General features: G+C 37.0%; 1 protein-coding gene across 1 annotated transcript in view; it reads left to right on the top strand.

The window, feature by feature from the left end:
- Positions 1 to 16,373, top strand: part of LOC121313755 (macrophage mannose receptor 1-like) — a 35,586-nt gene extending 19,213 nt beyond the window's left edge. Inside the window, 18 exon segments of the mRNA XM_041246559.1 lie at positions 1,570 to 1,818; positions 2,544 to 2,582; positions 2,960 to 3,117; positions 3,239 to 3,306; positions 3,664 to 3,764; positions 4,883 to 5,022; positions 5,103 to 5,217; positions 6,146 to 6,318; positions 7,251 to 7,359; positions 7,636 to 7,868; positions 9,123 to 9,299; positions 9,640 to 9,646; positions 12,553 to 12,618; positions 12,621 to 12,704; positions 13,049 to 13,165; positions 13,540 to 13,701; positions 15,297 to 15,332; positions 15,627 to 16,373. Coding sequence (XP_041102493.1) covers positions 1,570 to 1,818; positions 2,544 to 2,582; positions 2,960 to 3,117; positions 3,239 to 3,306; positions 3,664 to 3,764; positions 4,883 to 5,022; positions 5,103 to 5,217; positions 6,146 to 6,318; positions 7,251 to 7,359; positions 7,636 to 7,868; positions 9,123 to 9,299; positions 9,640 to 9,646; positions 12,553 to 12,618; positions 12,621 to 12,704; positions 13,049 to 13,165; positions 13,540 to 13,701; positions 15,297 to 15,332; positions 15,627 to 15,796 — 2,204 coding nt within the window. The 3' untranslated portion in view covers positions 15,797 to 16,373.
- Positions 16,374 to 16,775: the final 402 nt, after the last annotated feature.

The following is a 16,775-nucleotide window of genomic DNA, read 5'->3' as shown; positions in this document are numbered from 1 at the left end:
TGAACAGCAACTTTTATTTTTAAACAGTATGTTTTAACGCATCTAAGAACATTCAACCAGTCTCGATTTATTACTGGGTATAATCGCACGCAGTTAAGCTACTGTCTGTAACTCTGCTCCTGTCTGCATAACGAGGGCTGGTTTTGCTTCTTTGACATGGGCTATTAATCGTAGGGGAATAAGTACATACAAAACATAAGAATGTGTACCTAAATAGTTTAGAAAGTAATTATTCAAATAAGTTTGCTGTATATGAATATAGATGAATATATGTTTTGGTTCATGGGTGACAAGTGAGGTTTTGTTAAAGAAAATAAATTATAAAATTAGAAGGTTGTTGACAAGGTAAACAGAGTCAATGTGCACTAATTGGGGGGGGGGGGGGGGGCTTCTCTTAGGGCATGTCCCGGGCCCCAAAATTCCTGGCTGCGGCCCTAATTTTAAGCAATTTTTTACACAACAGTACTCGCATACATTTGGTCACCGTCACAACTGTTGCTTGAAACTGGGGTTCCCGTATTCTGCCGGTTGATAATATGCACCTCTGTGCACTGAAGCTTGTGCATATCAGCTAACAATTCCAGCTGATATCCCATCATGCCTTTCTTCTTAAAGGCAGACAGTCTTTATCCACGAATCCCCTATATCTCTGAGGACTAAGCACCTGGGTACACATTTCTACGATATCACAACAAGAGGAATAGGCTTTTTTTGTGATGCATATGTATTGATATGATATATTACATACTATATACTCGTGTGTTCTCATTTTTCTAACAGCGCATACTTTTACAATGAAGCTGGCTGGATTGGTTTAAACATTTTGGATTCCACTGCTGGTCACGTATGGAGTGATGGCAGTCCAGCAAGTCATTCATATTACTGCAGGGATAAAGACTAATGCCCGTTGCTGTATCATGAGATTAATGACCAAAGAAAGCTTAAAGAACCGAGCGTCAGCAAGGTACTTCATGCAGCTGGGTGTCAATCATTATGCTATGATTTAGTCAAATGATATATTAACATGGCTTAAGAAAGTCTAAAAAAGCTGTCAGCAAGTAAGCAGTGACACATGAGAAAGCATGCAGTAGTATTGAGATAAACGAATACCTAAGGTGTGTCGTGCCTTCAACCATCTGAGAAGAGCTATTTTCTTTTACATCCATATGCTTTTGAGTTTGTTATTGTGCTTGTAAAATAGTTTCTTTAAAACACTTTTTTGTTTGTTTTTTTTTTTTTTTTACATGTTTTAAGTGTTGAGGCTGTGTTCCAAGCGGTGCGCTTTTAGTGGAATATTTACATGGTTTGGTAGTCTTTCCCGAGCACTTTGTCTAACCAAACCATAGTGCAAGTGCCTATAAATAGTTTAAGGCAGAACACTGAGTTTGTTTCTGATCATTATACTATAAAATTAAGAGCTTCACTAAGCAACACCGCTTGTCTGCAGTGCTTGATCGATGTAGCATGGATGTTTTAAGGTGTATAATGGTATGCATTTTGGAGCAAGATAAAACAAGTGTCTGTATTTTAATGCTGATCATTTTACTTTTCAATAAAAATGATTGACAGGTTCCATTGACTTTGTTTTTTTCACACTGATGTCATATGAAAACTGGGGCTATGGAGAACCCAATAATTATAATAATGCTGAGCTTTGTACTGAAATGTCACTTTTCTATCCGTTCTCTTGGAACGACCGTCACTGTGAAAGCTACACAAACTGGATTTGTAAAATTCGTAAAGGTAACGTTTATCAGGTCATCGTCATCGCATCTGTGCTCAGAAGGAAATGTTGCCATTTATACAGTCATGGGATTCATTAGAATGTTTATGCTGTGAAAATAATTATCTTTTTTTGTAAAAAGGCATGTTACATTCTTGATGAGTACTGTTCCTGCTTTCATGTTTATTTAAGATAAAAAGCATGCAGTAAACACAAACTACTGTCCACTTAATTGACATAAGAAATAACAAAAACATTGGAACACACTGTGTTAATGCACACCACAATTCACTCTTATGTCTGTGCTACTACAGTCTTTCTACAATATGTGCAATTCTTTGACCTGCATGACTCTGTAAAAAAGCAGCACATTGCAGGAGATCAAACAGCAGCCTATACTGTACAATTCAAAGTGAATGTCATAGAGCACCTCTCTCAAGAGGATATTAAGGGCTATTCCAAAGCTACGGTTCTTTATTGAATTCCTTTTTTATGAAAGGATAAAGAAAATGAGAAGCAACAGTTGAGAGTGCTTAGAGACATTGGATTATATTACTTGATTATTTTGGCTCAAGTGTGCTGCTGAACGTAGTATGCGTTAGAAATGATCTGTAACATCCATGCTTCATTACACAGTTTATATTATAACGATTTTATTTAACGATTATATACACACACACACACACACACACACACACACACACACACACACACACACACACACACACACACACACATATATACACCAAATCTAAATGTATAACGCCATACAGATAACATATCTTTAAATTATCTGAAGATTTACATGTTCTTTTTACAGGAACTTTGTTAAAACCCGTCCCCACAATGTCTGAACCAGGTAGGTCAATTATTTTATATTACTGAACTTAAAATATTTGATTTGCATTTTTTGTTATGAAAAATATATTAGAGCATGTTATATCCCAACATTATAGTCCCAGCTCAGAAAACATATATATATATTTATTAAGAAACAGCAGAGCCTTATCCTGTTGTTACTGGCAGTTCTGAATGAGGATTTGTTGTATTGCTCAGTTTTCACAGCTAACAAGCATGTTTGGTAATGTTGATGCAAATGATCAAGTAGCAAGGTGGGTGGGGTCATAGACATTCTGGAAGAGGGTAAGCAGCAGACACAATTTCCCTCTGTGACGTTGGTCCAGTTTTTCCATTTTGTTTTATACAGTATGTTCTATATATTTTCCACAGTATAAAATTCCACAGAAGATGGCTGGGTTGTGTACAATGGATCTCAGTACCATATTAATACCAAATTGCTTCCTATGCAAGAAGCTAGAACTTTCTGTAAGAAGAATTTTGGTGATCTGGCAGTAATACAAAGTGAATCTGAAAGAAGGTTTTTATGGAAACTGGTAAATATCTTTATTACATTTTAATCCGAGTCTGTAGCAATACATATACTCTAAATGCTGATAGAAAAATATATGCTTTATGCAATCAATACACATTAGCTGTAATTGTTTTTTTTTTCAGATCTCAAGGGATGACAATTATGACCAATACTACATCGCCCTATCTGTTGGTCTTGATAAAACAGTCCAGTAGGTACAAGTAACGGTAGCGTTTCTGAAAAGGCTGGTAAAGACATAAAGGTGTTGTCCTTGTATTATGACCTACACAAAGCTGTTTCTGCTGTCAGTTTGCTAACTGCCCGTTTCGCTCATGCTGGGTGCAATGACATTTCATATTTTTTGTACTGCGTGGTTTTGAAGTAGGAAAGTAGGAAAGTTCTTATTTAGGGTTTTAATAAGTTCAGGTTCTTGCTATTTGATGATGTAACAACTATATAACACCCTAGTGATGAGAAAGAAGGTAAATTCCATTTTAGTTTTAGATAAATACTTGATTATATATGTATTCAAATATAACAAAACTGAGGAGATTTGCTTGTGTTCAAGGTGGATGGATGGATCTCCAGTGACCTATGTGGCTTGGGAACAGCATGAACCTAATTTTGCAAATAATGATGAAAACTGTGCAACAATGTATAGAAGCATGGGTAAGTGTACATCAAGTCAAAATCAAACTCAACACCTTTGAATCAAGATACAGCCATCAGTTAACTTAATTAATGCGTATTTGTAACTGTTCTGCAAAGGACAGTGCTTGCATGTTTGTTTGCACCTGTACCTGAAGTTCAGCTCACAAACTGACCCACCTCAGTAAAATGTGGGTTAGCACCTCCAGTAGCTACAGAACAAAAGTATATATTTTTAAGCCAATGTGCAACACAGTGTAGCATTCTGTCGTTGTAAGCAGAAATCCTTTACAATGAAAGGTTATATTTGACACTTCTGGTGCAATTGGAGAATGGTCACAATACTGGTAAGAGTACTGTGGGAAAATGTGTTATTGATGTTATTATCTGAGTTCTAATGAGGTTATTTCCCCTGAAATGAAGATTGAACCTGTGCTTTCAATGCCAAGCAGCTGTAATTCAGAGTTATATATGACTCTGTTCACTGGGACAGTTTGACACAGTTCAGGCTTTTCAACTCACAACGCAATTACATTCTGATACATTTTACCTGTCTCAGGTACCTTTCATTGTTTCCTTAAGAGAAGGAGGACTGCCCTTACCAGAATGCATTGGGATATGAGTTGAAAAGCCAGAACTCTTCCAAACTGCCCTAGTGCACATGGAGTCATATGATAACCCTACTGTAATCGCATTAACATCTTCTATTGTATGTCATAAGAGCTTTTTTTTCCTTTATGTTTTTACAAATATAGGTAGTTCATATTCCCTCCCTTCAGTATGTTGAACAATATCCTCAACATAATAAATTAAATGCACTGAAGGTGTGCATGGCCTGGCCTGCCTTGTTCTACATCCTCACACCTTCAGATTCGAGATTAGAGATTAAAGCTGCACAAACTGATTGTTCAATTATTCACATAAGCGCTTGACCATTCCAAGTGAAGTGCAAGTGAAGAAGCAGCTGCTTGGATTTGTGTGGACTTCTGTTCTCCACAGGGTTTAAGCAAAGCAGCAATCCACACAAATACAAGCAGCTGTTTCTTCAATTGGAGAGCTTATCCGAATAATGGAATAATTGTTTCGTGCAGCACTAATTGAGGTCGAATTAGTATTGAGTCCCTCATTTTGTTTTGCAGGATTTTGGAACGATATCAACTGTGGCGAGTCATTTCCTTCTATATGTAAAAGAAGTGAAACTTTTGTTAATACCACCATGGGTACCACAGTTCCTCCTGTCGGAGGATGTCCGGCTGACTGGTTATCATATCAGAAAAAGGTAACAGCTCAAAAGATTATACAGTGCATAGACTTAAAGGGGTGGATGTATGGTAAGACAGCTGTTTTATTTTCTCCTAGTGCTACAAAATGTTTGGCATGAATGATGCTGACCGAAAGACATGGACAGATGCAAGAACTCTCTGTATTAACCAGGGTGGAAATTCGGTTTCCATTGCAAATGCAAAACAGCAAGGTATGTAACACAATAAGATTAAAAATAATGTTAACTGTGCCCCTGTATAACCAGTTCATTTGACACCCTCTGTTAATGTCATTGTTTTCCCCTTAAGTAGCATTTTGCACATGCCCACAACTATATTTCTCTCTTTAAACTATGTTTGATAAATACAGTAGAGCTTCTTTGTTTATAATTTTAAAAAGCTATATGCACAATAGTTGTGTGACCGAGGTATATTTGAAATGACTATATACATGAAAATGAAAGTTAAAGGCCTCTTTATATCTCATTCAGTCAGTGTTTTGCTCTGTTACCATCTGCTATCTATCAGATTGTATTTACTTTGCACAAAGACTGCATTCAAGTACAGTTATTACTGTAAGAACCCCACTTTTTCTTATCACTAATTGGTTTCACAATATTTCTCATTGGCCCTGGTTATTTGTACTGTATGGTGCAGATTTCTCTAAATGGTCTGTCTTGGCACTAAAAAACACAATATTTTAAGTAGTTTCTGGATCTACAAATGATTATTGATGATAGTAAACTGTTAAGCTCTAAAACTACAGATGCATTGTGGTTAAGACGCTCGCTTACGGTGTGCATGGTTGTTGGTTCACCTCCAGACTCCGCCCTGTTACACAGTTAAACCAAAACTCTTTCATAGGACATGAGGCGATAATAAGTTATGAAAAAAACCTGTCTGGTTCTTAGTAGCTACAGTAATGGATCCCAGTGACTGTGCAGCAACCACTTGGCTTGATATCCCATCCCATAACCCACCAGGGGAGGAGCTAGGGGGCTCCAGAGCTATATGGGCGGCTGCCATTACAACACTGAGATAGTGCGAGGGTGCACTAGTTGCAGTATGCCTAGCTGTATTTTCATAAGTTTTATTTCTTTAAATATCCAGATCAGTTGTTTATTCTCTCCATCTCTCTAGCGTTTCTTACATCTAAACTTCTGGATTTGCCTGTGGATGTATGGATTGGGTTAAATGACATCAATGCAGAGATGCACTTCCTCTGGACTGATGGGATGATGGTTTACTACATTAACTGGGCTAAAGGCTATCCAGTTTCAATGCCTCAGGGTAGATTTACTTATGGAGATGAGGTAAGTTTAAGGGTCAAATAAGAAAGGGCTGATACAACACAGGGTTTAGTATAAGTACAAAAACAGTATTATTTCTGAGATAGAGAGAAACGTTTCTGGAACAGTATATGCAGTTGAATGACTATAGGTTCTTGTACACTGTATTTGAGCAAGCTTAAAGGATCATAAAGTTGTAGTACCATATATTCTTAACATGTGCATGCAATACTGTGTAAAAAGGCATGAAAAGCATTTAAGTAATACATACAGCAGGGAAACGAGAATACAAAAACAATAATGAGAGGAAAAATGCAATAGTGACCTATAAAAGAAATACAAAAACACATTGATAATCTGTGCAAATGTACAATACATCAAATAGCCTACTTGAATGCACAGAACGAGCACAAGTGCAAATATCAATCATTTAATTGTTAAATGCTATACATGCAAACACAAATCAAATAACAGTATTACATATAGTTGCATGTAATACAGCAATGCTCAACATTTTGTTTTCCACAAAGATCACAGTAAGTCAACTTGGTAAGTATGTTCCATAACAATTGTTAATATTAAAAGCATTTAAAGTTTTATAAAACTATTTCACTCGGGTCACAAATGTGCCTGGCTGCAGGTAGTCAATTTATACAATTTGGAAGGTATGTGCAGTTAGACTCCAAGTTTACCAGTCTGCCCCCTGCCGGACACACATCCAAAACACACCAAATATTACCTGGCTGCATTATTATTTAGGAAAGTCATACATTTGTTAAAAAGGTAAGGCTTCAGGTTCGGAGAGACAGTATTTTTTTCTAGTGCAGTGTATTCACAGTTTTAGGTCTCTCAAAATTAATCCTTTCGGTCGTGAATTACTTTTTCAAAAACAGGACAATGACATAATATAATATTATGTCATAATAATTTTATGACATAATCATTTGTCTATTTAGGAATATGACTCTGTAATTATGACAAGTGGGTTGAACTCCAAACTGGCTGGGCACTGGAAAAATGAGGATTGTCTTGCAGTGAAAGGCTTTATTTGCCAAAAAAAATATGGTAAATATTGTAATATTTATGTACATCTAAAAAAGCACTTAAATTACCATTATCCAATTGACATGTTATTCAGGCTCATAAACAAGCCTTGATGGGCCTTTTCTCATTCTCAAACTTTTCTATTTGTGTGCTTTCCTGTTACTATGAGATTCAACCTTTTTATCTTTTAGAAAGTGTTCCTTTTCCCTCTGTCTCTGAAACTCACTGTGCATGAAGAGCAACATTCAAATTGCTGCCAGCTAAAATCCTTTTTTGTCTTATTTTTTCTTGTTCCAGATCCTAATTTCAGCAAACCACCAACGACAGCAGCGCCCAAGGGTTATGTCCAATTTGGCACAAGCTCCTATAGAATAATAAAGCAAAAGTTAAAGTGGGATGAGGCTCGGAGACAATGCAAAGCAGAAGATGCAGAGCTGGCCAGTATTTTGAATCCTATGATACAGTCCTTCATTATGCTACAAGCAGAAAAATATGGAGAACCATTGTGGATTGGATTAAACAGCAATGTAGTAAATTAGATTGACTTTATTATTACTTAAGCATGATGAACAGTATAAAATAATACGTGTCAGTAAACATCTTTTTAAATACATATATGTTGTTGAAGCAGTTACACATAAGGGATGCACACTAGCAAAGTCATACTGCATCAATACATGTGTTATAAATTGTAATAATATAGTTATTATTTCATTACCACTAACTGTGGCACAGGGGAAAGGGAGTTAGTAGATGACCCGTGGTGTAAAATGCACACAGAGGAAAATATACTAGTACCTGCCAGTGCAAGAAAGACAGTGTACAGTGGTTAACATTTGGGACTGCAGAGCGCAAGGTACTGAGGTCCGCCCAGCCTCCACCTGTATATTGGGTTGCCTCAGCCTGTCGACCTTGCATTAGCGATAACAAAAATCTCTACCATATACAGAATGCTAAGCAGATGCCCATTTTCTTTTATTTGCTTATTTCATGATGGTAACATTGATTATCCATTTCCTACCTTTTCTTTTTTTCTAATCTTTTGGTTCTTTGTTCTTTAAACTTAAGTTCGACAGATTTTTAAACCACAGCAGCTGTTGGTTTAAAATTAAAATAAAAAAAAAAACAAGGTATCTAATCACTTCCTCTGCAGTCAGTGTCACATGGCTTGATTGCAGCTAGACCATTGGAGCGAAACTGAGCTACACCGAAGAAGTGATTTGGTAGCAGGAAGTAACAGAATATTTTACAACAGTATTAAAGTATAAATACATGCAAAGAACCAAATGATTACCAACAGAAGAAAAGGTTTAAAAAGCGTTGTATAGTCTTGTGAGCCTTTGTAACCAAATGTAATCATGGATGCATATTGCAATATTAGACCTACATGTCATAAACTTTGCACAAAATGTAACGACAGCAATGCAAATCCACAGCAATCAAAATGGTTAACGCAAAATGTAAGGAATAAATAAGGTAGGGTGAAACAAATCTGTTTTATTTGTGAATAACTCAATATGGGATCCACATTCTTCAGTGTGATTGCAAACATTATACAAAGCTAAGTGATATATAACACAGAATTAAAATGACATTTCCTTTTCTATTTTTGCATATCTATATCTGCATCTTTATCCTATCGTTGTTCACTCATCATCAAAAGAAATCTCCACAACTATATTCTAGTGTATTAAAATCACTACTGCATGAGAAATGTAAGTTCCCTGGGGTTGGGGTTGTCTTTGTCTTCCTCGTGTGTAGTCTATTGTCTTTATCCTTTTCAGACTGAAGGATATTTTAGATGGACTGACAGCTGGAGACTGAGTTATTCCAGATGGGCGCCTACAGAGCCTAACAATAACATTGCATGTGTTTACATCGACAACGATGGAACATGGAAAACGGCTCCCTGTAACGACACTTACTATTCAGTGTGTAAACAGAGTAGAGATAAGACACCAGCATGATTTTACCTGTACCCTTACTATTCAGTGTGTAAACAGAGTAGAGATAAGACACCAGCATGATTTTACTTATATAATTTCTACGGCCTACCTTTTGAACTACAAACCATCTGTAACATGCAACTGTACCTTCAAGAGGTGTCAAGGTTTGTCTGCAAATCACAATTGATACGTGGAGGATGAGGTTATCTATACAGAAAGTGTTTCGAGGGAATTCTGGTAACTCACTGCGACAGTCTTTTTCTCCGATTTTATAAAACCACTGTCAAGAGAAATATTGTGACTCAGCGCTCCAGATAAGGGTTTGAGTCATTCAGTAATTTACCCTCCAATTTAGACACTATGTGAGTAAAATGTATTTTGGATAAGTAAAATGCAACATTAACTTGAAGTCATGAGTACTTTTAATAAATACTGTACTTACTTGAGTGCTAACATATGGGGTCTACATTCATTACAGCCTTACATTTTAACTGTAATGTTACTTTAACCTACTGTACAAAAACTGGTCTTAAAATTAAAAAAAAAACATAAGCAATATGGCTGTGAAGCAAATAAACACAGAAACAAAATGTTTTATTTATTTATTTTTTTAATGAAAACCTGAACTTATTGGTCCCATGTTTCTGGCAATTCTCAGTCAGACTACAATTAGCTGTCTTTGCCTTCTATACAGTGGCTTGCGAAAGTATTGACCCCCCTTGGCATTTTTCCTATTTTGTTGCCTTACAACCTGGAATTAAAATGAATTTTTGGGGGGTTTGTATCATTTGATTTACACAACATGCCTACCACTTTAAAGATGCAAAATATTTTTTATTGTGAAACAAACAAGAAATAAGACAAAAAAACAGAAAACTTGAGCGTGCATAAGTATTCACCCCCCCAAAGTCAATACTTTGTAGAGCCACCTTTTGTAGCAATTACAGCTGCAAGTCTCTTGGGGTATGTGTCTATAAGCTTGGCACATCTAGCCACTGGGATTTTTGCCCATTCTTCAAGGCAAAACTGCTCCAGCTCCTTCAAGTTGGATGGGTTCTGCTGGTGTACAGCAATCTTTAAGACATACCACAGATTCTCAATTGAATTGAGGTCTGGGCTTTGACTAGGCCATTCCAGGACATTTAAATGTTTCCCCTTAAACCACTCGAGTGTTGCTTTAGCAGTATGCTTAGGGTCATTGTCCTGCTGGAAGGTGAACCTCCGTCCCAGTCTCAAATCTCTGAAAGACTGAAACAGGTTTCCCTCAAGAATTTCCCTGTATTTAGCGCCATCCATCATTCCTTCAATTCTGACCAGTTTCCCAGTCCCTGCCGATGAAAAACATCCCCACAGCATGATGCTGCCACCACCATGCTTCACTGTGGGGATGGTGTTCTCGGGGTGATGAGAGGTGTTGGGTTTGCACTAGACATAGCGTTTTCCTTGATGGCCAAAAAGCTCAATTTAGTCTCATCTGACCAGAGTACCTTCTTCCATATGTTTGGGGAGTCTCCCACATGCCTTTTGGTGAACACCAAACGTGTTTGCTTATTTTTTTCTTTAAGCAATGGCTTTTTTCTGGCCACTCTTCCGTAAAGCCCAGCTCTGTGGAGTGTACGGCTTAAAGTGGTCCTATGGACAGATACTGCAATCTCCACTGTGGAGCTTTGCAGCTCCTCCAGGGTTTATCTTTGGTCTCTTTGTTGCCTCTCTGATTAATGCCCTCCTTGCCTGGTCCATGAGTTTTGGTGGGCGGCCCTCTCTTGCCAGGTTTGTTGTGGTGCCATACTCTTTCCATTTTTTAATAATGGCTTTAATAGTGCTCCGTGGGATGTTCAAAGTTTCTGATATTTTTTTATAACCCAACCCTGATCTGTACTTCTCCACAACTTTGTCCCTGACCTGTTTGGAGCGCTCCTTGGTCTTCATGGTGCCGCTTGCTTGGTGGTGCCCCTTGCTTAGTGGTGTTGCAGACTCTGGGGCCTTTCAGAACAGGTGTATATATACTGAGATCATGTGACAGATCATGTGACACTTAGATTGCACACAGGTGGACTTTATTTAACTAATTATGTGACTTCTGAAGGTAATTGGTTGCACCAGATCTTATTTAGAGGCTTAATAGCAAAGGGGGTGAATACATATGCACACACCACTTTTCCGTTATTTATTTTTTAGAATTTTTTTAAACAAGGTAGGTTTTCATTTCACTTTACCAATTTGGACTATTTTGTGTATGTCCATTACATGAAATCCAAATAAAAATCAATTTTAATTCCAGGTTGTGAGGCAACAAAATAGGAAAAATGCCAAGGGGGATCAATACTTTCGCAAGCCACTGTAGCTACTGCATGCAGTGTATTCAGCTTACCTGGAGCGCTGTTGTGATTGTCTATAGTTTTGTCTGATTTCTGGTGATGGAAGTTTATTTGCATGTTTCACTAATATTTTTTTCCTCTAGAAAGATTAAATACAGGAATAGTTAAGCAGTTCTGTTTGTTTTCAGATATATTACACAGAGAAGCAGAGATGCAGAATATTAACTACATGCAATAAGCAGTGTAGCTACTGTACAGTGTAGTTAAATGTATCCTGCATTTTGAATGAACCCTTTGCTCTTTTATTAGAAAACCCTTTTTATTGTACACACAAGTGCTATTAGATGTTATTATATTTAACTATGAAGCAGTCTACAAAGAAGGCAATTTCTAATATTTAGGCATGCTTTAAAAACTTTAGAAATATAGTTCATTTTCAGGTTTACAGTAGAGTATGATCATATTCTGTGCACAAAAAAAAAAAAAAAAATTGTGTTTAGTTTAGATTTAGTGTTTGGGAGACTTTTGTAGACCACATGAATTTCTGCTGTTTGAGCTGGAGTACTGGTGTCAGAGAATGTGTGTTCCCCTAGGAACAAATATGTCTTTCCTCTTGGAGACAATAGTTGGGAATATTGGTTCCCCTTCCAAATATTTGCACCACCTTAATTTTTTGAAACAAAGCATTCTTTCTTTGCAAGTCTATATCCATGCATTTTCAACTAAAACCTTCATTTTAAGACCACTTTATCTAACCTTAGCCTTGCACCATCCAGCCCTGCTAACTGTTCCAGTCTCACCAAAATAATACATAAGAGAACAGTGCACACATTCCTCACATGTACTTGCAATATACATGTATAATTTACTTGCACATATGGAGGGGGTCGGTGGGAACCAATATTAGTTGAGTTGAGTAAAATGACCAATGCGCCAGTTTGTCTTTACAGATATCCCTCCAACTGACCCCCCTCAGTTGGCTGGTAAATGTCCAGAACCAAAGAAAAGAAAAGTGTGGGTCCCTTTCGTGGCCACTGCTATTTATTTCAGTCTGCGTCCATTGATAACTGGCCCCATGCTTCCATGGAATGTCTACAGATGGGTATGAATATTTGTAGTTGTACTTATTCGTTTATTGTTCACTTGCTTATTGCTGCTTTTAATGTTTATCAATGTTTTTATCTATGTGTAGAGCCTTGGACTGATTTATTTGCGAAAAATGCTATATAAATAATACAGATTGATTTGACTGATCATACTGACTCCAGAATAAACATGTAGATGAATGAATTAATGAGAAAATACAGATGCCATTTTTTTTTTTTTTTTTACAATCTGCATAATGTAGTTAACACACAGTATGTCCCTCCAGTTACGAAAATATGTGATTGCAAAAGCCTCATTGAAGAATAATGTATTCACGTCATCTTTTTTCTTGTTTAAAAGGCGGTGCTTTGCTGAGCATTGAAGATGCTGCCGAGGCTAGATTTATAGAAGAAAACATTGAAATACTGCAGGACAGGGTGAAATCCTTCTGGATAGGACTGTACAAAAATGTGGATGGTAAATTGATTTGCATGCACAACTTCTTTTAGATAACTGTGTTGGTATTTAAGGTATTTTTTGTTAGCTTTTCCAGATTCCAAAGATTTATTTAAATGGGTTAAGGGTAGATAACATATTTTGGTGTTTTTTGTTTCTGCTCAAAGCGCCTTGAAAATGACCATTTGGTGATAGTTTGTGGGAAACCTCTGATAGACATCAAGCTTGCCACCATGCAAAGGACCATCCCAGTTCTTACACCATAGGTTAATTTTCAGCTGCTAGGTACACCAGCAACAGTGCCTCATCGGCATGCAGTGTTCTACATGGGCGGGTGTGTAATAAACACAGACTTGCTTGTCCTTGATATCTGTGTATTTTGTGCCTCATTTCAGGGAATTGGTTATGGATCGACAACTCTGTGGTGGATTATGTGAACTGGAATTCAGGAGAATCTGGAAAAAGCAAAGATTGCGTTGAGCTTCATACTGTCAGTGGAAAGTGGTACAATCTAAATTGTAACTCTTATAGAGGATACATCTGTAAAACATCAAAGAGTAAGTGATATTACCCGATTGGCTTTAATGATGTTTGGTACAATAAAGATTATCCTATAAAGGAATATGAAAAATTGACAAATTAGTGTCCTACTAATAATCATTATGTTGCGATACACTATTTGTCTAGAAGGTGGTGCAGCTATCAATAGAAGGAAAAATCATATCGAATATTGGAGTCTGGTTTCATTATGTGCATATCTTTTAGATTCTCCCACCATGAAAAGATTAATAATTTCCCTTGAAAAATATTAGAATATATCCAGTAATAATTAGTGATAATTACCAAAGCATTCGGAATCCCCATTTCAGTGTAGTGTAATTCATATCACCAGAGAAATGGTGTCTTCAAAAACTTCACAACTAACCTTTCTTCAACTGGTTACCTAAAGCCCACACCCAGGCATCTTTCTTTCAGCCAGTGTGAAAGGCTCTTTTGCACTGCCATAAAGATAAAAGGCTACAGATTGGTTTACAGATTGGAATATTTATTCTCATATTTTTATCACATTCTCCCCGGTTGTTTTGCTACCCAATTTTGGCATGATCAGTTCAGATCAATGTGACCTCAGTTCCCACAGTCAAGCCAATTGCCTTTTTTCACTTGTCGAACCTGTGGAGTCCTGGAGGCATGCCCCAGGCTTGAAGATCTCCTAGACTCTATAGTTGAGTCCTGGAGACGTGCCCCAGGCTTGGAGATCTCCTAGACTCTGCAGTTGACTGATTAGTATAGTGATCTCTGAACAATGTTGAGGTGAACTTGCCCCAGACTACTTGGTGCAAAAACCAATGCAGTGATCCCTGTAAGTCCCCTTATAAACGTTTACCTCAGTATTTTTGCACTGTAATTTTGGCAGTTTTCACAAGCATGGTTATACTATGCATTTACCATAGCTTACCATGTTTAAGATGCTTTACAATACTTAACTATGCTTTACTGTGCTTTCACTATGCTTTATTACACTTTGCTGTGCATTTACTATGGTAGACTTTTGTAAGCCTCCATTTTATAAGTCTCCAGCCAAGCTCGCCAACTCAAGCCATGCTTTTGTGAGTGATGGTGTGACAGCCTGGCGAGTGGTGATGTCAGGGCAGAGTGCAGGAAAGAAACAAGGGCAAGATACTGCAGTGAAAAAGACACTGCACACGCCATTTATTTAAACAAAAAATAAATAAAAGGTTTTAACAAAAATAAATGCTCACAGAGCACAGAAAATAAAAGTGTGACCAAAAACAAATCAGGAACAGAAATAGGTAGGCAAACGCTTTCACTGTTCCTATATGTATTACTTTTAAATTTCTCTCTCCTCTCGATCTCCCGTTCTCCACTTCCGGTCACCCACAACGAATATGGAAAGTTGCAGACTTTTTATACCGTGGCCGACCTTGTAATTATTCTATTACCCCTCGGCCACAATCTGCATGCACTTTAAAATTACTCCTGACAGAGGAAGAGTTACGACCTTGCCTCTGCCAGAACAGGTCTAAAATAAAAACAAACCAAACAGCACGGCTACGCCATTATATTTACACAAATAAATCATAATACAAACAAATACAAAACAAATTTTGTATTTTTTTTGTTTTTTTTTTAGTTATTGAACAAACTGAGAAACCCCCATCACAGGAAGGTAAGCAGATGAAGTTTCATGAACAGCTTTGCCATGAAACAGATTGCATTTCATTAAAACTTGTCACGATATAATTGTTCTTGTCAAGTTTAAAGCATAGGCAGCTCAGCTTTTATTTTGCTGGTTTATGAAAGTATATGTACTGCATGTAACAGCACTCAACATTTTCTTTTCTTGAATTCAGTTTTCCTAAGTACATCAGTTATCCAAATTTTCTAGTTGTGTTAGCCTTAGACTATATTCATAAAAATATGTAAAATGTTGACAAAACTTGTTCTGTACTTTTTCTTTTAGCTCGCAAACCTGAAGAAAAATCAACGCAAGATTACAGTGTGATTGTGGTGTCTGTGGTGCTCCTTATCTTAACAGGAGCTGGACTGGCAGGCTTTTTCATTTACAAGCGGGGGTGTAATCCTCCATCAGAGGAGAGCAACTTTGACAATACGCTTTATTTCAATATTTAAACTTCACTTGGAATAAATGACACCAAAGTCCTAGTAGCTAATATTGAGCAGAATGAACAAGCAAGCATTTAGGTTATATACAAATGCATACTCATGTGTGTACTGTCAAGAACACTTGACATTTTAACCCCTCTGCAATTGCCTTTTGTTCTAAACACTTTAGAACAGAAATGACAACACCTAAGTCACAGATGCTGTTTCTTTTCCTGTGGATTAGTTTAAAACCTGTCTAATGTAAAACCCAACATACTAAGTACCTACTACTAAAGATACAATTGCAATGAGTCCCGTTTTAGTATAGCATTGTGCTGATAATATTCTAAGAATAAGTTTTAAAAACACAGTGCTCAGTAACATATGTTGGGTTAAACAACGTATCATTGGGAAGAAAAAGATGTACAGGCAGTTTCTAATACAGTGCTCACTCTTTATAACGCTATAGTGGGGAGCCATAGTTACAAACTACTAAAAGGGCTACTGTAATGGCATTGTGAAGCAAACGGGAGCCACGGCCCTGCCATGTTATAACCGATTCCGTGCTGTAACGAGGCGTGTTAACGGGAGAGCACTGTATTGATCTGATGCACAGTTTTTTTTTTTTTTTTTTTTTTTTTTTTAATGTCATGTTTCCATTTACTTCCATTTACTGAATTATATTTGTTTGACCAAACCAAATCTGTATCAGGATTCACTTTGTCTGCATAGAGCTGTGAATAAAAATGAATTTTTAAACAAAGTAATGTTCTTTTCTTCCAAAAAAAAAAACACAACTTTTAAGCTTTCTTGATGACATTACAAGGAATATTTATATACATGGTCACATGCAGTGAATTAATAATGACCATGCATGTGTCTAAACTGGACTGTGATACGTCTCTCCTCAAAGTGTGCTCCCAGCTTCGCTGAGGAGACATCTATCCCTTTAGTTACAATGCAGTTCAGTAGATTTCAATTCTACTGGAAAGCCCACCATTTGATC

The sequence above is a fragment of the Polyodon spathula genome, chromosome 4 (assembly GCF_017654505.1).
Source record: "Polyodon spathula isolate WHYD16114869_AA chromosome 4, ASM1765450v1, whole genome shotgun sequence".
Classification (NCBI taxonomy): Eukaryota; Metazoa; Chordata; class Actinopteri; order Acipenseriformes; family Polyodontidae; genus Polyodon; species Polyodon spathula.
This window is presented reverse-complemented; position numbering and strand designations above follow the sequence as displayed.